At 31.9% G+C, this 24,514-nt stretch overlaps 2 protein-coding genes across 3 annotated transcripts in view; both read right to left on the minus strand.

Annotated features, from left to right (window-relative positions):
* Positions 1-72: 72 nt before the first annotated feature.
* Positions 73-21,043, minus strand: LOC145323606 (uncharacterized). The gene is made up of 21 exons (XM_080165996.1): positions 20,697-21,043; positions 20,209-20,280; positions 18,765-18,798; positions 16,202-16,250; positions 15,252-15,306; positions 14,537-14,595; positions 14,080-14,165; positions 13,514-13,584; positions 12,736-12,822; positions 12,029-12,102; positions 11,549-11,658; positions 10,978-11,043; positions 10,511-10,569; positions 10,082-10,168; positions 9,518-9,569; positions 9,219-9,294; positions 8,701-8,813; positions 6,541-6,670; positions 4,610-4,712; positions 3,313-3,365; positions 73-1,212 (listed from the first exon to the last, which is right to left on the minus strand). The coding sequence occupies exons 1-21, from the start codon at positions 20,737-20,739 to the stop codon at positions 1,195-1,197; spliced, it is 1,497 nt and encodes a 498-aa protein (XP_080022122.1). The 5' UTR covers positions 20,740-21,043; the 3' UTR covers positions 73-1,194.
* Positions 21,044-22,760: 1,717 nt separating this feature from the next.
* Positions 22,761-24,514, minus strand: part of Rubicon (run domain Beclin-1-interacting and cysteine-rich domain-containing protein rubicon) — a 28,976-nt gene continuing 27,222 nt past the window's right edge. For both annotated transcript variants that reach the window (XM_080165995.1, XM_080165994.1), the window contains exons 29-30: positions 24,143-24,231; positions 22,761-23,959 (exon numbers count right to left, since the gene is read on the minus strand). In XM_080165995.1, coding sequence (XP_080022121.1) covers positions 23,908-23,959; positions 24,143-24,231 — 141 coding nt within the window. In that variant the 3' untranslated portion in view covers positions 22,761-23,907. The remainder of the gene's footprint in view (positions 23,960-24,142; positions 24,232-24,514) is intronic.

The raw sequence follows: 24,514 nt of genomic DNA on the forward strand, positions 1-24,514 counted from the left end.
ATCCTAATTTTATGATCGCTTATAGGTACGGAGATACAAGAATACACAAAAGCTAAGCAAATATAAAAACAATTTGATCTAAATAAAATTTATTGATACAAAAATACAAATATCACATTATTGCGTTAAAATTTTTAATACCAAATAATACATAGCGTTTTAAGGATAAAAGGAAGCATGCAAAAAGCATAAGCTGACGCAAAATAAATCCTTATACTAAAGTAACAGGATGTCTGTGTGTTTGTCTGTGTGTTTGTACCGAAGGATCTCGCTAACCACTGAACCGATCGGGTTCTCCTTAACAGGGTAGCTTCTCATAGGTCCCGGGAAGGTTTATAACTATTTTGGGGGAGGGTACCACCACCCTCCCAAGAGAAATCGCCCCTAGAAAAAATTCCCCCCCCCATTTTTTTTTTTTATAACAAAAATAAAAATGGCGGGGGGGGACACCCCCCCCCATAAAAAAAAAATTCCCACCCCAAATTTTTAAAAAAAATTTTTCTTTTAAAATCTAAAATAATAAAATTGGGTTATAAAATTCGACTCTCCTCAAGTGCCCCTAGAGGCCTCTAGGGGCGTAGCCGCTAGTTTAAAATAAAGTAGTAAGGTTTATATTTTGTCTGAAGTTAACATTCAATGTAAATACTGACCCAAATCGTTTATACTTTTCAGAGAAGCTTTATAAATGTCTTTGGGTGGTTTTTAACTATTTTTAAAATATATTCAGCACTTAAGAGGCTTTTGGGCGAGGCATCTAGTTTTTTTTTATATTTTAAATATAAAAATCTTCAAAATCATACTTTTTGCCTACCCCACATTTTTTTAAAGGGAATGTTAAAGCCTGCTTAATAATAAAAATGAATAAAATATAATAATTATGAATAAATTCACAAGTTTAATAAAATCACATGCATTTGTTTGTTAGTAATACTAAAATAAAATCTCAGAAACAGATCAATAGATTTCTAGGACAATTGATAATGCATATAAAAATAACTTCCAACGACAAATAGTCAAAAATATTATTGCGTTGAGTTAGCTTTCGCTAATTTTCATCATATTAATGTATAATATTGAAATTCGAAATTTCGAAAGAAACAATTTAGATTTTCTTTCGATGCATTATCCCTTGTCCCTGATAATCTAAAATTGTAAAATTAACAATAAAACACAAATACTTTATATCTTTGGAAATTATGTACTATTTATATACTAAAACAAAAAGACCGACTCACTTTAATCATATATTACTGGATAAACCTGTATTTTACAAAACTACTAAAATTTTGAACAGCCAAATAAGGGAAAAGTAGGTTGCGGATAAAATCCATAAAGGTGTGTGTTTTAAAGCTTAAAACAGTAGTAGAACGATAATATTCACTAAATATGTGTATTCCTTATTGAAAAGCACTATAGACAAAAAAAAATTCTCAGTTAAAAAAAATTCTTTAAAAATCGGAAAAATCATCGAATGCTTCGCCAATGTCAAACTGACAATAATAACAAAATTGACAATTATAAAAAAAATTATTGAAAAGAGTTTAAAAAATTACGAATAATGCTAATTATTTCAAAGAAATCCATTTTTAAAAACATTGTTTAATTGTCAATTTTTCAGGTTTTATTAGCAATTTTCAGGTATCATTAACTTTTTAAAATTTTTTTGTCTATAGTTCTTTTCAATAAGGAATACACATATTTTGTGAATATTATTGTTCTACTACTGTTTTTAAGCCTAAAAACACATACCCTTACGGATTTTACCTGCAACCTACTTTTCCCTTTATGATAACTGAAAAAAATAATTATCTGCTGTATAAAAAAAATTGGCATATAAAAAGTTTTGTTTGTAAGCTTTTTTGTTTGGGGGGGGGGGGAGGAGGCGGGAAAAACTGCTTTCTTGGTTTAGGAGAGCTTACCTAAAAACACCATATTAAAAAATTTTGTTTTTCAATTAAGCACTTACAATCTAATTGACCGTTTAAGATAGAGTTTACAAAAATACAAATACAAGTTTTCTATAATCTAATACCTATATTTGTTTGAATTCATAGAGTATTCAATAAATTAAAAAATCTAAGACGGTCGTTAGGTTCTCTCTATTTAAAACTTTTGCTTATTTAAGTGAATATCTATTGTAAGATGTTTATCATTTCTGCTTAATGTTTCATAATCGCTATAAGAAACAATAGCATTATTTTTATAGGGATTATTTAATTTTGCCATGGAGGCAAAGGGGAAGCAGCTGATTGTGCTGTTGTAATAATATGCGGTTCTGCATCATCTATAATACAAAGTAGAATGATGTCTATCCGTCTGTCTGTCCGTCTGTCCGTCCCTTAAGATCTCGGTAACCACTGAACCGATTGAATTATACTCTTCAGGGAATATACCTACTGGTCCTGTGGTGGTTTTAGGCTATTTTCATGGGGGGTGGGACACCCCCAACCCCCCCCATTTTTTTTTTTTTTTTGCTAAAGATTTCCTTGGTCCTTTTACGAAGTTCGCCAAAAATTTTTTTTGATCACCTCTTGGGTCAAAGCCCCTAGAGGCTAGGGGCGAAGCCGCTTGTATTTTTATAATGCGATACAAATGCGGAATTGATTGTATAAAATACAGTTTTGTCGCAATTTGTATAATTTCTGATTGAAAACATGCAATATTTGGATCAAGCGGATTTTATTCTTCGTAACTTTACTCAATTAATAAACAATATTTTATAGAAAATAGTTGGATTAAATTAAGCAGAGTAAGCCAATACGCTGTTTCTGTCTGCTCTGCTTCACTTGTAAAAATTTTAGTCTGCTTTACTTAACTTGATACGAATAGTTTTATTACAAATTAAAGATGGCAATTTGGCGAAAGCATGCCAACTTCAAGAAATTCTAAATATTGTAAAAATTCTGTACAAAAACAGTAATTTAAAAAGGGGGAAGAGTTGTTAACACATAAATGATTCATTTATTTAAATTTTAGCACTTTCAATAACAATTGCTTACCCCTACCCCTTCATTTAATACTGATATTTGATAATTAAGATATCTAGTATTGCTATAAAGATTATTTTTAAGGTTAAAATGCTGTATGCTTTAATTTAAAGATGAAGCTTTTTATAATGCCTATAAAAGTTGACGTCATACTGTCCTACCATTGGTCAATCAAAATGTGTACTGACTTGACATTGGTAATTTAACTTGTATATTGGCCTATCATTTGTCATTTGTATGACGTCATTCTTATTAAAGGCACTATAAAAAGCTTATTCTAAGGTTTATTTAAACTAAAGTGAGTGGTCTAGATCATATTAATTTCCTGAAGGAATATTTTGCTGGCAAATGCAGCCAGGATACCAGCAACAACTGTACCTGAAATAAATATTACATGTTTATTGATTGTGAAGAATGGATGTAGAATATACGTGGATATTATGACTGGAGGAAAAGAACATAATACAAGTGGTGAATGTATTATATTCTATGTAAAAATATTCAATACAGTAAATCAAATTATCATAGCTTTCATTATACCATTTATTGTTTATTAGAAGGTTTCAATGTACACTTTAAGAAAAAAATGTTAATAAAGTTGAGAAAAAAGGTAAAAATGTTATTTTCAGCTACATTTGGCGCAAACGATTAATTTTTTTCTAAATAATCTATCATCTAAAATTAAGATTTTCTCCCAAATAATCAAGATTAAAATTAGCATAAACACGGAATTAACATTTTTTTAAATCCACAAATTTTGAAACACACTATTGTTATCAGGGATCTAAAGGAATAAGACAATGGCTGATTAATTGAAGTACATCCCCAATAATAATACACAAAATTACCCATTCTGTAGTTTAAAATTAGTGGTTGAAACGTTTGAACAATCAACTTAATTAACAAACCAATAAAAATTTACTGAAGTCCCCAAAGTTATTAAGCCAACGAATAAAAAACGTTATTATAAAACTTTGGGGACTAGTGTAATAAACCGCCCATTGTCCCCTCTCTCTCTGATTGTGTATAGTATGTATGATGAGGAAAAGTATAAAAACCTAAATTAAGGCTAGACTAGACTAGAAGAATATATCTCATCAAAAAAATAAATCAAGTACAAATCCCAAACTTATAACATAATACTTCAGGTCAATAGCTTGCCATGTAAGAAGTGAGATTGAATTAGAAATTAGTTTTTCATGAAAACTAATGCCTTTTTGAAACAAAGAAAGTATGAATAGAGGTTACCTTCTAGATATTGTTTCCAAATACTTTAGCATACAAGAAGAGTTTTCATAAAAACTAATGTTTCCTTTCGTGTACAGACAAAGAAACCCAATAGTAGAAAAAAGAAATAATTTTTAGATTTTCAGAGAAAATATAAATCCGATTACAAATGGCCAAAAATTGCATGGAAATATTTTTCAAACGCTATCAGTCACAAAAAAATTTAATTTAAAAAAGTGGCACTGACTGACAGATAAACTTTTGGAGACCATTGTACAAAATAAAACATCTCTATTTAGCGGAAAAAGTGAAAAAATTATGCATTCGTGATGTTGACAACAACGTACGTACAAATTATAGTTATAAAGTAGCTGCGCTAATAATGTTTAACCTACCTATGGTACCATAAGTAACCGCGTGTCCATAAACAGTCATCTTTATTGGCTGGCCATACAAATACTTGAACATGTCAATCCGATCACTGGTTGGCAGAATACTCTAAAACAACATTAGTTTGTCACTAAGACTAATAGAAATAAATTTAAAGTATGGTCTAGAACCGGTTCCCATCCGTACTGAAAAATTATGTATTGCATCGCATTACAGAAATTTTCCAAGAATTTTGAAATAAAAATCAATGCCAGTTTGGTTAGCCAGGGACTTTGGCCACTCAAGGCTAACATAACTGGTTTCACAAATATAATTTTTAATTTTAGTATAAGCGGAAAGCTGTCTATAATACGATTCGATAAACAACACATTCCAGTAGTTTTATGTGGTTTGTACGTCTATCAACAAAAAAGCCGTTTTTTTTCGATCAAAATCATATCGACGAAAAAAAACACATCCTGTGCCGGATTCGAAGATTCTAGTATTTTACATTTCATTTTAATAGACTCACTGGCGTTATCCTCTTAGAATTTTTTTTTCAATTTTGAAAATTTGAGTACACCCCCCCCCCCCCCTCCGACAACGACGAACAATTATTTTAGGTTGGGTTAGGTTTTAGGCTAGGGAGCCGAGCGCTGCGGCTAGGCAGGCAAGCGGGCTAGGCAGGCTAGGGAGCCGAGCGATGCGGAGAGTTTATAGTTCGCTGTCGGGGGGGAGGTACTCAAATTTTCAAAATTGGAAAAAAAAATTTCTAAGAGGATAATACCGATTCACTTTTAACTTGGTAATATAAACAAGGATGACAACATCAATAAGTAGCAAAACTCAAATATCATAGATGGAAAAACGAACAAAGTGGACTATAAAGAAAATGATCAGTCGTTATAAAAAAGGAGTAAGTTCTATACTGGATGATCTTAGATATAATCAGCAATCTATCTTAATTAGCAGCCGATAAAATCACATTTCCTTCATAGCGTTACGGACTGACGGACACATAAACTCAATTATAGAGTATCTTAAAGATATGTTTTAACCTTTAGACACGCTTTAATAGACAAAAAAGTTGTGTAAAGACGAATGATAGACTAGATGCTCTTTTTTAGCTGTTAATGCTGTAAATGCCTCCATGATAGACATTTTTATAACCAACAATATTCTCTACACACAATTGCTGGGGTGCAATAATTTCCACATATGTATCATAGGATCATGGAAAGAAATCGAAGTAGTGAGTTTCGTCGTTTTACCACAGTAGCTTTTCTCCTTTTTGTGGTCTCTAAGCTGCGGGGCCTATTTCCTAACACTGCGGAGCAGCATTAACATTTAACTAACTTAACCTATCAAAAGCTACTGTGAAAATCCTTCGAAACCCTCTTTCCATGATTCGGTTCAAATCACCAAATCATCAAAAGCGCATATTATTATAAAACATCCCATACGCTTCACATTTGACGTTCAACAGTCCAATTGATTATTTTGGAATTGTAGCTTTCTTCGAATATCAGGGATCTTAAGGGATACGATATTGGACGATAAATTAATATACATGACCAATGATGATAAACAAAATTACAAAAAAATAAAGTACCCAACGTTTTTGATGCGAATAAGATAACGTGTTTATGAAACTTTAGGTACCAATGCAATATATGTTACAGTCCAATGTCATCTCCCTCCCTGTGCGACATACGGATGTTAATGAACACTAGAGTTGTCTGGGTGTGTAAGTGTACAATAATTTTGTCATAATATGATTAATTAAGCTTTTATATATCTACAATGTAGTTGTATAAAATAATAACGGCTGAGCCCATAGCTTCTAGAGGGTTTGAGTAGGATGAGATAAGTAAAAGAAGCTAAATAGGTATTCTTTTTACATAACTAACTCGGTCAGACAGACAGACTAACGGACAGTTAAAAAGTTAAAAAATACCTGTATAATCTTAGCTCCCTCGTAGTTAACTTCTGAGTATGATGAGGCAAGCAGTGGAAGTAATAACAAGGGAAGAATGAACATGAATATTCCGTACAGGGATGGAGTGTGTGACAGCCAGTAAACCATTCTAAATATAAAATTTTTATTGTTACTTTATTGACATAAGTGTTCTTATGAAAAAAAATTTGTTTTTTGGTCACTAGGTTGATCAAGATGACTATACCTTCTGAAAGTTTAAAAGTTAAGTCATAGTCGTCCTATCTATTCTGAGAATATCCAAATCTTTAATCGTTTATGCTATAATGAACAAAACTTTACAAGTTTAAATACCTTATAGCTGTCCATGCTGTAATCATAAGAGTAATGGAACTCATCCATCTTTGTAGTGTAACACTTGCTAATCTAACAATACCTTATAGCTGTCCATGCTGTAATCATAAGAGTAATGGAACTCATCCATCTTTGTAGTGCAACACTTGCTAATCTAACAATACCTTATAGCTGTCCATGCTGTAATCATAAGAGTAATGGAACTCATCCATCTTTGTAGTGCAACACTTACTAATCTAACAATACCTTACAGCTGTCCATTATAGTAGCTAACCATTAGAGTAATGGAACTCACACAAAAAATACGTTACGTACATAAAAAAAAGTAAAAAAACGTACAAAACGTACATTCCTAATATAAATGATGTTTATATTTTCCTAGTTACCTATTATCAAAACATTTAAGTCTACTAGCGGAGAGACACCATAACGGACCATAGCGGACTGACAGATACAAGATATCCTATTACTTTTTTAAAAAGAACTAGCGCCTACGCTCCTAAAGACCTCTAGGGGCACTTGAGAAGGAGAGGGTTGAATTCAATAACCCAATTTTTTTTATTTTAGATTTAAAAAGAAAAAGTAAAAAACATGGATAACAACATACATAAGTAGCGAAGCTCTAAAGTTTTATATAGACATCTGGAAAAATTTAACTATAAAAAATCAGTGAGCAATTAAAGTTCTTTTTTGGGGGGAGGAGGTAATTTTTTTCTAAAGTCGATTTCTCTTGGAAGGGTGGATGGTGATACTCTTCCCCAAAATAGTTATAAAACTTCCAAGAACCTATGAGAAGCTATTATGTTAAGGAGAACCATATCGGTTCAGCGGTTAGCGAGATCCTTTGGTACAAATAAACAGACATCATGTTATCTATAATACAAAGTAGAACGATGTCTGTCCGTCTGTCCCTTAAGATCTCGGTAACCACTGAACCGATTGGATTCTACTCTTCAGGGTATATACCTATAGGTCCTGTGGTGGTTTTAAGCTATTTTTTGGGGGGGTGGGACACCCCCACCCCCCCAAAAAACAAAAAAATCAACCCCCCATTTTTTTTTTTTTTTTTTTAGGAGATATCCTTGGTCCTTTTTTTGTAGGAGATATCCTTAGTCCTTTGTAGAAGATTTCCTTTGTAGAAGATTTCCTTGGTCCTTATTTTTTTTTTTTTTTACGAATTTCACCTTACACTTTTTTTGATCACCTCTTGGGGCAAAGCCCCTAGAGGCTAGGGGCGAACAATAGCTTACAGCTGTCCATTAGAGTAGCTAACCATTAGAGTAATGGAACTCATCCATCTAAGTGCAACACTTGCTAATCTAACAATACCTTATAGCTGTCCATGCTGTAATCATAAGAGTAATGGAACTCATCCATCTTTGTAGTGCAACACTTGCTAATCTAACAATACCTTATAGCTGTCCATGCTGTAATCATAAGAGTAATGGAACTCATCCATCTTTGTAGTGCAACACTTGCTAATCTAACAATACCTTATAGCTGTCCATGCTGTAATCATAAGAGTAATGGAACTCATCCATCTTTGTAGTGCAACACTTGCTAATCTAACAATACCTTATAGCTGTCCAATTCCATGCTGTAATCATAAGAGTAATGGAACTCATCCATCTTTGTAGTGCAACACTTGCTAATCTAACAATACCTTATAGCTGTCCATGCTGTAATCATAAGAGTAATGGAACTCATCCATCTTTGTAGTGCAACACTTGCTAATCTAACAATACCTTATAGCTGTCCATGCTGTAATCATAAGAGTAATGGAACTCATCCATCTTTGTAGTGCAACACTTGCTAATCTAACAATACCTTATAGCTGTCCATGCTGTAATCATAAGAGTAATGGAACTCATCCATCTTTGTAGTGCAACACTTGCTAATCTAACGCTCATACTGATCCTCCAATGCTTATGCATAATTTCCTAAAAATAAAACAATCAAGACTTATCCTACCATTTGACGAAAAAAGAAGAAAACGGTCACCACTCAAAGTGTCAAGTGCAAATCCTAGTGCTCCAGTGCTTTAACTCTATTCAGGTTGATTTCATTTGATTACAAAAAGTGGCAACCCCTCCCTAAAGTCGATTCATATTATACTATAATATATTTTGTCTGACGATAATTTCTAAACTGATTGAGTTTTCTCTTCTAGAGAAGCTTCACATAGGTCCCAGGATGTTTTTAGGCTATTATCCCCTTCTTACCCTCGTTGAAGACAGAGTCCCTAGCGGTTCAGCGGTTAGCGAGATTCTTCGGAACAGACACACAGACACCTAGAGATCCTGTTACTTTATTATAAGGATTAGGATAGAATCAAATTATTGTACCTGGACCGACATAACATGTGGTTCCTGAATAATATCTTCAATATGACCATCAACAGTTTCTATCAGCTGCTCAAATCTAAAACAAATTTTAATAATTTGGTAGGTAACAAACATAAACTTTGAATGTAATAGAAAATCTCGTTTCAGAGTATTGAAAACTATCAAGAAGGGGGATAACAGGTAAACACAATTCAAACGTAATTTGCTATAGTGTGGTTAAGCTGTTAATATATATTTTAGAAACAGTCGGATGGACATACCCCTATCATAGAGTAGGTGGGTTACATAATTTATTTTACCTTGAAACAGAACCCTGCTGACCAATTCTAAGCTGTAAATCAGAAAAGGAACCTAAATAATACAAATTAAGAGTATTTGTTAATATTTAGAACAAGAACGAGAGCATCATATTTTCTATTAAGAAATTTTATCCTTAAATAGTCATAAAATGAAAGTTTATTTGTAAAATAATCTTCACAAGAAAATGCAGTCGTCTATCTTAAATAACAGCCGAATAATTCAAATTGCCCTTATAGTGACCAATAGATATAACATATCTAGAATCTAGATCATCCATCTCACCCCATTTTTCGTCAATCTTAAAAAGGTATATTTTGCAGACATTAACCATTGTTTATTTTATGTTATATACGAGATCTATTCAAGAAATAGCGCAATAAATTTATTTTACGATATTATTTTTTTAAAACTTGATTGGTTGGTTCATTAAGTTGAGTAGGTACCAAACCTTTTAATAAGTAATTTTAATCAACAGAAAGGTAAATTTTGTTTATCACCATTGGGGGTGTCCTTCAATTTATCGTCCACTGTCTTATCCCTTTAGATCCCTATATTTTACTTACTTCTGGATCTGATTTGTTGTTCTGGTTGTTGAGTAGCTTCTCCATCAATAGAACCATTCACCAACACTCTTCGGTCAGTAAAGTAATCTAAAATTTACAAACCTTTAAAAAAATTGCTTGAAATAATAATTTAGAAATGGAGATGCTAATATTAACATTTCCACTAATAGCTAAGAAAAAAAAAACTAGTAATGTTTAATATAAAAAAAAACAATAAACTGTAATAAAGTAACAAGTAATAAATGAAAATTGCAATTAACTTTTGTTATGAACATATTACCTACCTAATATTTAGTAGAAATTAAGTTTAAACTAAAAAAAAATCCGGTATTATGGTAAAGTTACTGTAAAGTTCTAATCTTCCAAATCAATAATATCTTGTCAATTTACTTATAGTGTAGCTGCTCTACTACTAACTTAATATGTAACCTGCTATGCTATCATCATCTGTCCAAATAAATTGATTAAGATTTGAACCTCCTTCTTGTCTGAAACAAAATTTTAAATCATATACACTATGATAGAAACTTATGACAAAAAAAATTTCACTCCAAATCTTAGGCGTTTTTTTTTCAAAGTGCCTTGTTCAGCACGGAACCTCCTACCCCCCTCTTTTATTTAATGATAAATAAGCATGAGGTTAGTTTTTGGTCTGTTTATTTATTACTTAGGTTGCGTTAGGTTAGATCGGGTACTTGGTAGCCCCATAAGGTTAGGGCACTGCACGTATAGGCCCCACTGAGTTAGAGCCCCCGTAAGGGTTATGCATAAGAAAAAAACTGTATGAGGCAGTACAGTTCCACCATCCTCTAGGATCTTGCTAGTTATGTTTGATTGTTTCATAAGATCCATCTAAAAAGTTTTAAAAATTAATCATATATAAATCAAGTCTTTACCTTGTATATTTAGATCCAAGTTGTTTATCCAAAAGTCGAGCATCACCTTCCAATTCTTTCAAGAACCTATTTAAAAAATTGCTTTACATTTTTCGGGTAGCGTCCAAAATAAAAAAAAAACTACATATGAGGGATGGGGTATGGAGTATTTTATTACATCTTAATTATGTTCTACAAACTAACAGTGTCCATTCTATGAAAGGGGTAACTTTGTTTATTAAAAGTTGGCGTGCACAATTGTCTTCTCACTTAAAGGTTGCCTGCCCAAAATATGCTTATTTTTTCTTCTAGCTGGTATAATTTAACATTGAAATTTCTTATATGAGGGCTGAAAATCATCAAAGTTTTAAACTCCCTGAAATTTAATTTTAAGATGTCTACAACTTTTTTGTTATTGAAGCTGGAGGCTTCAAATTTTGGGCATTGGGTCTACTTGGGGCTGTATTTTTTTAGAGCGGTGTATTTCCTGCAGGCTTCCTTTAAGACCCCTGAAACTCTTACTCAATACAAGGCGAAACTCTCATTTATCGGCCAGTGTCCTATCCCTGGATCAAATAATCAATCTTTTTACCTCCTAATATTGATGGTTTGAGTCCTAGCGACAGAGACAAGGACAACAGCAACCAAAAGGTTCCAAACCAAGAAAAATACAGAAAACACCATCTGACAAATCCAGTACACCTATAATAGTGTGTTATATAGTTTTGGAATAATGATTGCTAGGGCAGGGAGGTAGGATTTTTTAATAGATTCACATTTAACATTCGTTTAGGCTTCCAAATACTTTTAATGTTATAAGAATCCATTATTTTACACATTAAAGAAAAACAAATGAGTAATACCTAGTAGTTTTAAGTCGCAACAAAAAGTTAAAAAGGATGACAACATCCATAAGAAGCGACGCCAAGAACTAAAACATTCTAAGTTTCTTTTGTATATAGTATTTATTTTTGGAAATCTTCACCAAGAATCTTTGAAAGTATATCTCATATGGACGGATATATGAATTAATATATTAATATTATAGAATAGCTTCGCTAAAATAAAGTACCTGGCAAACTTCTATTGCAATATCAACAACTTGACAAGGATTAATATCTGTGTTATTTTCCAATGTTATATTTTCTACAAACAAAACAATTTTATAATCTCCTCTTTTTTAAATAGAAAATATTTTCTATTTACTATGAAGAATAAGAATGATTGAACTAGAACAACATTGTTTATAGATAGCGCCACAATGCTAGCCATTAATATATATTTTAATTAAAATATAAATATTAGGCTTTCTTTAAAACCTCACAATAATAATAAAAATAAAGTTATGAAATTATGTGTAGCTTTGGACCATTGCAAGTGACGAACAGACGTATGGACAGACAGCAGATCAAGTGTAGCTTAACTACTAATCATAATAAGGACAAAGAGATTAAGAATATAACAATCTTTTATTAAATTTAAATTTTTTTTTATTAAAAAAGACAAAGGGCTTTAACTTTTTTTTATAACAAGAAAACGTGATTTGTAATACTTTAACTTAGCATCATATTCCTCACTACTATCTATCTATCACTCTTTATTTCAATATATTTTACTTTTAATTTTAGGTGCTTTTCAATATTGCGTTAACTACAAGATGTGTCATCAAGATATGTCATCAACAACTTTGTGTACTTTGATGTTTAAGGTTCAAAACCAAGCAACGCCCAAATGGTAATTAAACATGTTTTTTAGGTAAAAGATGAGATTATAAAATTCCTTTATTATTGTATGAGTAGATATAGTTGATAGTTGAAACATTGAGAACAGAAACAAAACTCAGCAAAACAAAGAATATCACCAGAGCTGTAAACAAAACAAACACTTTATTAAAAAGAATTGTTTTATAACTTCAGTCCAAGTGTATAAAAGTAACAGGATATGTGTTTGTACCGAAAGATCTCGTTGAGCGCTGAATCTTTACTATTTTACTGTGTGGCTTCTATATAATAAAAGTAAAAAAATAGGAAATACTGAAATATCTTCCCCTCCTTATCTTTAATTTATAGAAAACTTATATCATAGTATCTAAAGATGGCTCTAACTATTAGGTTCCCTTAAAGGGGTTCTATTCCTGAGACGCCCTTTCTATCTTTACCTAACCTAACAGAACTTAAAATAAGCAACAAAATATATTTTTTTTATCAAAATAGTCGTTAGTGATCAAGATAAAATAATATTTTTTCTAAGCATTTTATCAATATCTAGGTTAATGTTGTTGATGTGATAAAAAAATCGCCAGGTTATTATTCAAATTCAATATTAGTTTTTTATTTTATCGTATTATAAACGGCTTTCCGCGGATATAGAGTGTACAATTATAAGTTTAAAACCAGTTTTTTTAGCCCGTAACTTCGGTTTTAATCTTATGATTGTACATTTTTATATTCGTAGAAAGCTGGATATAATACGATGCTAGACATAGTTTTTTTCGTATGGATGAGATCCGGTTCCTATCCACCGAATTCGAATGAATACGAGAAAAGTGTTTCTTTTCCTGAGTTCACTTTGAAGATAGTTTTAGAGTGAAGTCGAAGCATGTCTAAAAACTTGGGGTGAACAAACAGCCTAAAATAATTATGAAATTACCAAAATATCTCTAAAATTACACATCTACAATCAAATATTACCAGGAACAAAGTGCATCTATCTACCTGATAAAATTATAATACATTTATTTGTCGGTCTGTTTATTTTATAGCGTAGATTCAATCTCCAGACCTATAAGTACTGTAGCAATTAAGAGAAAACTTAATTATCAGCTGTTTAGGTTTTTTTATTTATTAATAACTAGCGGCTGCGCCCCAAGGATCTAGGGATCTATATTCGAAGGGATATGGAAGAGCAGAAAAATAGTCAAAAACCATACCCAGACTTATTCATAAAATAAAATAGCTTAAAACTTTCTCTAGGCCTATAAGAAGTTTCACTCTATATAGGTTCAGCGATTAGTGAGATCCTTCGCTAATCGCTACAGACAAAAAAGCTTCCTACTTTATATAATAGGATACTGAGTTTATTGAATGGATGTTGTTATTCTTGTTGTCAATGTCAATAGTTTACCTGTAGGCTAGTCTATGAGCATAGACTCCTAACCCACAGAAGAATGACATCACCATTATAGAGACTGTACCATCCAAAATATCAATCTTAATATGGATAATATGCCAATTATGTTTATGAGCAGGAAACGCACAGTTTTGAAAGGGAAAAAACAGCAAGGTATATTTTTGACAAGCAAATGGGAAGGAAGATATGGCTTCTGCAGTGAAAAGGAGAATTTTAAGCATCACAAATAAGACTTTGAAATATATGGAAAAATCAGGTTAATCAAAAAAAAACTTGTTTATGCGAGGACTGTAAGACAATACCTTATTTATAGAGTAACTACGTTAATAAAATTTAGTTAACTATTAACAGATATTTTGTTACTAAACATGTTAAATCGCAGTTCAGAGACTAATTGTTTTTATCCACTAGGATTTACCCAGATTCTAAGCAATGATTAAAAAATTCTGACCTTTGTATGTATGGAGCTGATGTTATAGCCACATATCCAAGTATTTGTGAGGAAAATACCTAAAATATTATCTTTTAACCAGGGGGAAAGGAGGGGACTTTGAACAGTAAATCATAATACAGTGGACTGGTACCCTAAGTTTTATAAACCCAAACACTATTAATATTTAGCCTAAAAATTGGGTTCTTGATTGGTTGGTTCAAACTAGCAGTGTCCAAACTTTTCTATCCAAAATTTCTATCTATGCAATGGGTATGTTTGTATATCATCATTGGGGATGAATAATACATTATCCAATCCAATGACTTATCCCTTAAAAACCAGCTAATATTAAGACAATTAATTAAAATAGATACTATATTTTGCCATTGTTCTAAAACAAGTAAACAATAAAAATCCAATGAAGAAAAATTATGAAATATAGGTTAAAATATTTTGCTGAATTAGTCAAGGTCATTTGGTCGCTAAAACTTTTTTATATTAATGTATAAGAGAAAAGTAACATAAAAGATATTCAAAGTGTCTGCAACTTTTCAACCAGCAATTTAATACTGTATTTTTTAAATTAATACCTAAGACATTATAGTATAATGCAAAAATAAGCATAACAAACCACGTAAAATCAGAGTAATTTTGGTTGGATGTAAAGTTGGAGGCAGGATAATTTTCTTCAGTTAATATATCCCTGTCCTTAAAATTAATTAAAAATTCTTACCAAGGGCAGATCCGAAGGTTAAAATATGAAGAATGGCTGAGATAATTGGTCGATCCTGAACAAATATTAGTTTTTTTTATACAATTTTTGGCATTTTACCTAAAAGTGCCTTGATGAATACCGACTCCCCAACCCCGCTTTATTTTGAAACAAAAGGGGGGAGGCAGATATGCCACTATTTGAAACCAAAAGTAAAACATGCATAATCTCAGCCCATAATAGAGTTACAGCTCTAAAATTCGGCACAGCAGTTGCTTTTGTGGAGAACAATATGGAACTGCCGCTCCCGACGAAAACCGCCGTTTCCCGCCGATTGTTTTGCCTTTTTTCGCCAAATTAGACATTTTCAATCATCTGAGTTAAAAAAAAATTTCATAAAAATTTCGCTTAGGTATATTTTCACTTGACATGTTTGAAATATTAGTTACAAGTGTCACGTGAAAATATAAGGGGAATTTTTATGTATAATTCGGCGGGAAACGGCAGTTTTCGGCGGGAGCAATGGTTCCGCCGCCGTTACTTCACAGTTCCATATTGTTCTCCACCAAACAACTGCTGTGCCGATTTTTAGAGCTGTAACTCTTTTATGGGCTGAGATCATGCACGTTTTACTTTTGGTTTCACAAAGTGGCACATCCGCTTCCCCCCTTTAAAATTAGGTAGATTATGTTGGATTTCCGTTTAATATTTAAAACACACACTGTATGTTAAAAGACTTACCTAGTCACTCCATAAAAAAAAGGGACCATGGAAAAAAACAAAGTATTGGGTTTCATCGTATTTTCAAAGTAGCTTTTCTCTTAATTCTAGTCCCTCCTGTGGGGGTTAATCATTAACAATTACCTAACCTATCAAAAACTACTGTGAAATTAAGACGAATCCACTACTTCGTTTTTTTCCATAGATCCAAAAATTGTTTATCTATCTTTATTAAAAATTTCTTTGTTCACCTTTTCATGTAGTTTGATTCCAAGAGATTTGGCTATGAGGAACCATAACCTAAAAGATGGTAAAAATGATTTCATAATTCAACTAAGAAGCTATGCCCCTAGAGGTCTCTAACGGGACTTGAGGGGAGTCGACCCTCTACTTTCAATTTTAAAACTTTTTTGAGGGGGGTTATTTATACAGGGGCTATTTCTCTTAGGGTGGTGGAGGTATCCTGCCCTAAAATAGTTAGAACCCTTCCCTGGCCTGGATCTATGAGAATCTTTACTTTTGCGAAATCATTAGTTACATACAGGCAGTAGAAAAGAAAGACGGATACATAAACATCCTATTTTTATTTTAAGGATAATATTGAATATTAAGTATAACAGCAAGAACAAAATGTTAGGTAAAGGGGGGGGGGGGTAAAATGTGGTGACTCGTCACACGACATACCAGCAATTTTATTTTGGGTGCTACTCCCTTAGTTTTAGAAATAATTGGATGAAATCTTTTGGCCTGGGTCACTAATTACCCCAACTATTGGTATCTTTCAAAAAAAACGGCGGCGGGACCGCCACTCCCGCCGCCCGCCGCCGTTTTCCGCCGCCACCAAAAAAAATTTTTTTATTGCATTTCTCGCCGAATTGGGCAATTTGGAATCATTTGAGACCATGTTATTTTTTTAAAAAATTTTTCCCCTTACAAGCAACCCTGTGGGGGGACTTTGTCATTTTTTTCAAATTCTCGTTTATCAAGGTATGTCTTAAATACAGTGCTACTCCTGTGCTTTTAAAGATATTGAAACAAAATCTTTTTAGGTTGGTAAGTAAAAAATATTTGAATTAAGAAAACGGCGGCGGGACCGCCGCTCCCGCCATCCGCCGCCGTTTTCCGCCGCCACCAAAATTTTTTTTTTATTGCATTTCTCGCCGAATTAGGCAATTTGGAATCATTTGAGACCATGTTATTTTTTTCAAAAAATTTTCCCCTTACAACCAACCCTGCGGGGGGACTTTTAAATACAGTAATTTTCCTGTGATTTTGAAGATATTGAAACAAAATCTTTTTAGGTTGGTAAGTAAAAAATATTTGAATTAAGAAAACGACGGCGGGACCGCCGCTCCCGCCGTCCGCCGCCGTTTTCCGCCGCCACCAAATTTTTTTTTTTTAACATAATCTTTTATCTTTTAAGGTGTTGGGTGGGTAAGTAAAAAAGATTAACAAAAAAAAACAGCAAAGTGACCTCGCCTAAATCGCCAAATTCGGCGAGAAATACAACAAAAAAAATTTGGGTGGCGGCGGAAAACGGCGGCGAACGGCGGGAGCGGCGGTCCCGCCGCCGTTTTCCGCGGCCGTACCTCTGCCATTTGTTACTGACCTACCTAAAAATATTTTGTTTCAATATCTTTTAAAGCACAGGAGTACTTCTGAATTTAAGATATACCTTGAAGAAAAATGTCCCCCCGCAGGATTGCTTGTAAGGGGAAAAAATTTTGAAAAAAATAACATGGTCTTAAATGATTCTAAATTGCTTAATTCGGCGAGAAATGCAATAAAAATTTTTTTCTGGTGGTGGCGGAAAATGGCGGCGGACGGCGGGAGCGGCGGTCCCGCCGCCGTTTTCCGCGGTGGTACCTCTGCCATTTTTTATTTAAATATTTTTTACTGACCTACCTAAAAAGATTTTGTTTCAATATCTTTAAAAGCACAGGAGACGCACTGTATTTAAGATATACCTTGATAAACGAGAATTTGAAAAAAATGACAAAGTCCCCCTGCAGGGTTGCTTGTAAGGGGAAAAATTTTTGAAAAAAATAACATGGTCTCAAATGATTCCAAATTGCCTAATTCGGCGAGAAATGCAATAAAAAAATTTTTTTTGGTTGCGGCGGAAAACGGCGGCGGGCGGCAGGAGCGGCGGTCCCGCCGCCGTTTTCTTAATTCAACTATTTTTTACTTACCAACCTAAAAAGATTTTGTTTCAATATCTTTAAAAGCACAGGAGTAGCACTGTATTTAATATATACTTTGATAAACGAGAATTTGAAAAAAATGACAAAGTCCCCCCACAGGGTTGCTTGTGAGGGGAAATTTTTGAAAAAAATAACATGGTCTCAAATGATTCCAAATTGCCTAATTCGGCGAGAAATGCAATAAAAATTTTTTTTTTGGTGGCGGCAGAAAACGGCGGCGGGAGCGGCGGTCCCGCCGCCGTTTTTTTTGAAAGATACCAATAGTTGGGGTAATTAGTGACCCAGCCCAAAAGATTTCATCCAATTATCTCTAAAACTAAGGGAGTAGCACCCAAAATAAAATTGCTGGTATGTCGTGTGACGAGTCACCACATTTTACCCCCCCCCCCCTTTTTCTCAAATATGAGATAGGGGGGTTTATAAAGATTACTAAGGCCTATCAACTAAACCATCATTACATTACATAGAAATTGCAGATGAACTTCGTTATTGAAATTAATTTAAAAATGATTCAAAGATTATTATTTTTTGACAAGTAATTTTCTAGAGAACTTAAAATACTTTTAAATGATTAAAAAGTGCAAGAAACCTTGCTAAAACTAAAACTTACCAGTATGGAATCTTCTTAGCTGGAGTTATCCTTCCTAAATAAATATATTTGTATTAGTATTTATACGCACTACGTATTTTCCCCAAGATTTTAAAACTTTCAAGATACACATTTCTTTCAATGGTAGCCTAATTTGCAGGAAAGGATATTCTTTGTGAAAAAAAACTGTGTTGCCTCTTTACTAAATCATAAAATATTTTTTCTTGTTGATAACAATTACTGCCCGATATTAAAGACTTACAATATCAATAAGAATATAAGCAAAATTAAAAGCTTAGAACAAAGAGAGCAATTCTGTTATGTTATTAATAAACTTTATACGTCAATTTTTATATCTTTAAGATAGTCATGCAAGAACTTACAAAACTTTGTATTAGAGGGGGGGTATGGCACTTTTGATAAAATCTCACAACTGGAATTAGTATTTATTTAAACACGTTCTTTTATTAGTTGGTTTCAAAATCTTTGAAGCTCATGCCAATAACATTCCTTCGCCTCCTATGGTTGTATTATATCCCTATACATGAGAACACTATATTCATTGATGTAAAAGAATAGAGGGGGTACGAGCTATATGTAACTTTCCTAAAGAGTGAGTGCCGTCATTCAATTGGGTCTTTGAATATTAGCCATTAGCGTCGGAAATATAAACACTGCAAAGTCGCTACGACAAAAATGTAATTTTCTAGCAGACAAAAATGATACCCACCACTTGGGGTAGTTGTCTGGGTTATGCATACATACTTAAACATTTATTCTATAGTCAAAACAAGAAAACAACATATTGACAAATACACATTCTCTATAATTAAATTCAGAATACAGCACACCCTTTCTTCATAATATTTTCATGTTTTTAATCTTATAATTCATACAAGTATGAATAGAAAGTGAAAACATGCAAATGTTGGAAAAATATGTTATATTATATTAATCAGGAATCTAAAGGGATGAGACAATGGCCTATAAATTAATGTACATCCACAATAATGATACACAAAATTACTCCTTCTGTAAAATAAAATTAGTGGTTGAAAGGTTTGAACTCTCAACTTGAAAAACCAACCAATAAACATTCAGTAAAAGTCCCCAAAGTTGTTAATCCAAAGAATAAGAAAAAGTTATTGTAAAAATTGGGGGACTAGTGTAATGAACAGCCCAATGTCCCCTACCTCTCTAATATTAACATTGTAATTTGATTATCTTCATGTGACAGTACAGGAACAAAGTTTTGATTATCTTTTATTTTTATAGAAGTACAACTAATTTTACTTGCAAAATAGGCAGTATTATTATAAAAAATTTACAGCAAAAAATTAACCAACTGTTGCAGATACATCATAGGATACATTATGACCACCTTACCTTTTACTTGTGAGATTCCATTGTCTACATGGTATAATTGAAGATACACCAGAGAATAGATACATTATGACCAACTTACCTTTAACTTGTGAGATTCCATGGTCCCTGGATTGTCTAGATGTAGACACACCAGATGAAACTCCCGACCCGCCTGCAAAGATTAATCTTAAGTCAAGTGAAACATGGACGCGACGGAATTTTTAAAAATTGTAAAATTTCAATATGCAGCTTGCTAAAATAAAAAAGGGTGACAATAAAAATTCATAATAACAATTTGTATTCTATTATTTTTGCAGCTAGGTATTCAATATCAATAATGGACTAAGTCTCTCTAAAAAGCTATAAGTACAAAGGGAGGCGTGATTTTGAAGATATTTCGTAAGTGAACGTGGGAAGGAAAATAGAGACATCACAAAGTGAAATCTATAAGCTATTCTTATTTTTCAATGAGTCTATTTTTTGACAAAGAGTAGATAGGTAAAGAACTTAATCTTAATCAGTCAAGAATTAAGTATATCTATATCCAACCATCATCTATATTAAATAAAAATGGAGCTAATTATTGACCTGGAGTTACACCCCTAAGACCGTCTGGTTCCTCTACATCCATTTTTAATAAGCCATTATTTTCTGTAAATTATTGCAATAATATAATCTAAATCAAATATTAAACATAAAAGGAATCAAAAGGTCAAAATATCACAAATACAGTTACATAAAATTTTTAATAAATCAATGAAAATAACGCAGCAATAACAAGCTAAATATATTTTACAAGTTAAACAATAAATAATTATATACACACTTCAATAATAATTTAAATGCATTGTATAATCAAAAAGACGTGTATGAAAGTAAACAACATAGCCAAAAAAAAAGAATTGCAACATTGATTTGTATTTTTTAATCAAGAAAATCCGCGAATAAACAAGGATATAATTTAGCTAAAATTATTTGACATAAACACATACTTTAGTTATAAAGTAGTCGCGCGACTTATAATAGAATAATATTTTACATAAAGAATAACTTACTAGACTGAGTATTTCAGTTTTAATACAAGTCAAATATTACTAAATATTACAAAACAATTCATAGAAATATAAATCATACATTTTACTATCACAGATCATTTACTTATCACACAAGATCAAAACTTTTTAAATACATAGGAAGGGGGGGGGGGCGGATTATTATTGTAGATATATCGTAATCAATGTATGTCATTTAGAAAGGGATAGTTGCATGAAGTGCATTTAACAAGTTTGATTGCAAGCATAAGTTACAAGAAAACATCTGAGACATAAATTAATTTTGTAAAACAAAAAATAGCAATCAATATGGCACCATTTATATATATATAGTCATCATGCTGTTTTTATGTAAACGGGACAGCAATTTATGTTGCATATATCCAAAAAATATGGTTTTCAAGTCTTGATATTTTTAAAACTAAATCATATGGTAGAAAATTAAAATTCTTTTAAATATATATCCTATAGTAAAGTTTAAACTATTGAACTGAAAAAAATATGCAGTTCACCAAATTCAAGTTTAAATCCACTTCGTTCAAATACCCCTTTTACAGAAAGGAAAATAACTTCATAAGCTTTGTTTGTAAAAAAATACATAATTTCAAGTGTTCTTAATAATAATCAGATTACGATATATCTACCTTAATTCCCACCCCTTTTCATAATGGATTTTCCATAAATATTTCATTATATATAGTATAATAAATTTCAACACTGTAAATCACATGGATAAAAGATCAAATTAAATAATCTTCGTAGATTTTTTTACACCTTTAACATTTTATAAATTTTGATATCTTAATTGTTTTAATTTAACTGAATATGTTTGCACAATGCACTGTACTAGATAAATATTTATATAATATCATTGACTTCAGAATATAGGAATAATTAAATTGCTTTATATTTGGTTAGGAAAAAAAATTTATTTCTAGTTATGTAACATTACATATCAAACTCTTAATGATGACTGATAGACTGATGGTAAAAGTAAATTACAGATTTGATGCTCAGAACAACGGGAACTTTAATTTTGATACTACCATCGACAAATATTTTTATAATCGGACGAAAAACACCTAAAATTTGGGGAAATATGTAAAAATAAAAAAAAGCTACTGTCCTCCTTAATTTGAACAAATAAAATACCTTGGAACAACGGGAAATTTAAATTTGCTACTGTCAACCAAAAACTCTATTGTAGATATGGGGAAATATGTCAAAAACATAAAAGCAGCTAAAAAGCTGTCTAAAATCAGTCCAACCGCAATAGATGTTTTATAGTTGATTATGCTCCATATTGTTGGAAATGTCCCTTATAAAAAATCTTTTACTGAATACTTAACCTCTGTTTACTGTCTGATATTTCAATGTAGACTGAATTAGGTAATGTCATTTTTAAAATGTACTTTGATTAGTTTAAAAGGGGTGTATTGCGATAAGAGAATATGAATAGAATCGTGTTAAAGTTGTTGTCAAGTACTTTAATTTAAACACTGGCGGCTGTGGCCATAGACTGTACAAGGGGGGGGGGGGGGGGGGGAGGGGTGAGTGAAGGGGGAAGATATATTTTAATTACCTTTTGAGAATTAAAATATTTTTTTCCTTTTTTGGGGGGAGTGGGATAAATAGGTTTGATAGGGGTATATTTGTTATTTAAGAGGTTGCACTAAAAAATAGAATACAACTATAACGAGAATAAAAAGTTGGTCCATCATTTTTTTTTAAATTTGCAGTAGTTTGATGAAAATCAAAAAGGATTACCACATGAAGTAATTTCAAAAGAACAGAACCTCTAAGAATCAAAAGGATTTAAAAGATACTATCACTCTAATCTACAATGTCTAATGGCCAGATAGTAAGTTTTCCTGACAATATCATTTTGTATGAATAAAATAGTACATATGGTGATATCATGATTTTTTACTCAGCATATTATTCAGGGAGGGAGGGGATATTGAGCTTTTTATTACACTAATCCCCAAAGTATTATAATAATGTTTTCTTATTCATTGGCTCGACAACTTTAGGGACTTTTAAAGTATTTTAGTCAGTTCATTGAGTGTCCAAACGTTTCAGCCACTAATTGTAATCTACAGAAGGGGTAATTTGTGTATCATAATAGGGAATTTATCAGCCATTGGCTTATTTCTTTAGATCCCTGATATTATTACAATTCAAGCATGTAAACAAGAATGAAGGGAGATGAAAGTAAAAGAAATAAAAAGTCTTATAGTATTATCAAATATATCTCTTTTTTGTAATTTAATTATCCTTTTCAATACTAACAAAATTAATAATAGAATAGATCTCCTTTCGTCATTAAATCTCTGAATATCACAATATTAAAAATATTCTTCTTTAATCATTTGTAAAAAAAATATTCTCTAATTAGTTATCATTTATGAGCGACTTTTTGCAAATTTTTAATTATCCTCTCATAGCTTGTTGTTATTTTAAAATATTCTCTAATCATACTATATAAGCTACTCTTTGCAATTGAAAAAAAAATTCTCTAATCATTTGTGAGCGACTTTTTGCAATTATAAATATTCTCTGATCATTATTTGTAAGCGAAGCGACTCTTTGCAATAAAAAAATATTCTGTAATCATTATATGTGAGCAACTCTTTCCAATAGAAAAAAAATTCTCTACCTAATTATTTTTTATAATAGGTAACCTCTTTCCAATTCAAAAATAATCTTTATCATCATTTGTGAGTGGCTCTTTGAATTTTTCAAAATTAATCATCATCTGTTAGCGACTCTTTGCACTTTTCTCTCCTCTTTTGCAGTCTGAAAAAAAAATGATAGGTGAGTCAAAAAAAAGTATAAAAACCCTTTGTAATCCACCAAAAACACTGAATATTCAGTAAATAATAACCAATCTAAATATACCGAAATCAAACAATAATTTTCCTATTTTGACCTTACATTTTCTAAATATAATAAGCTTTTTTAAAATATAAAATCAAGTACCTTGTACACTTGGAGCAAACATCTTTTTCTGGATTGAAACATGTTTTATGGTAGCAGCTGTAGCACACTCCACATTCATAAATACCAGCCTCAAATAAAAACATCAGTTAATATGACTCTTTTAAGTTTATTTATAAAGTTTATGTAAGTTTATTTTGAAGTAGCAAGCAAATATTATGGATACAGGGAGGGGGGTTCTGACACCTTTGCGTAAACAGGGAGTAAGAGTTGGAGGTCAACTTATAAAACAGAAAAGGCATCTTTTTGATTGTCATTTACGCAAAAGTGTTAGAACTCCTCCCGCACCCTCTCATAAAATAAATGCATAGACAAACAAATATCCTGCCACTTAATCATTAGGTAGATAATAAG

This window comes from Acartia tonsa, chromosome 7, assembly GCF_053477335.1.
Source record: "Acartia tonsa isolate MP-2025a chromosome 7, ASM5347733v1, whole genome shotgun sequence".
NCBI classification, from domain to species: domain Eukaryota; kingdom Metazoa; phylum Arthropoda; class Copepoda; order Calanoida; family Acartiidae; genus Acartia; species Acartia tonsa.

Bases quoted from the DNA above. Each gene is read 5' to 3' on its own strand.
- LOC145323606 (XM_080165996.1), bottom strand. From the start codon at position 20,739: ATGGATGTAGAGGAACCAGACGGTCTTAGGGGTGTAACTCCAG. The intron at 15,307-16,201 runs GTGAACAAAGAA...ATATTTGTTCAG, and splicing joins GAATCAAACTACATGAAAAG to GATCGACCAATTATCTCAGC. The intron at 8,814-9,218 runs GTACAATAATTT...TTTTATTTTTAG, and splicing joins CACATGTTATGTCGGTCCAG to GAAATTATGCATAAGCATTG.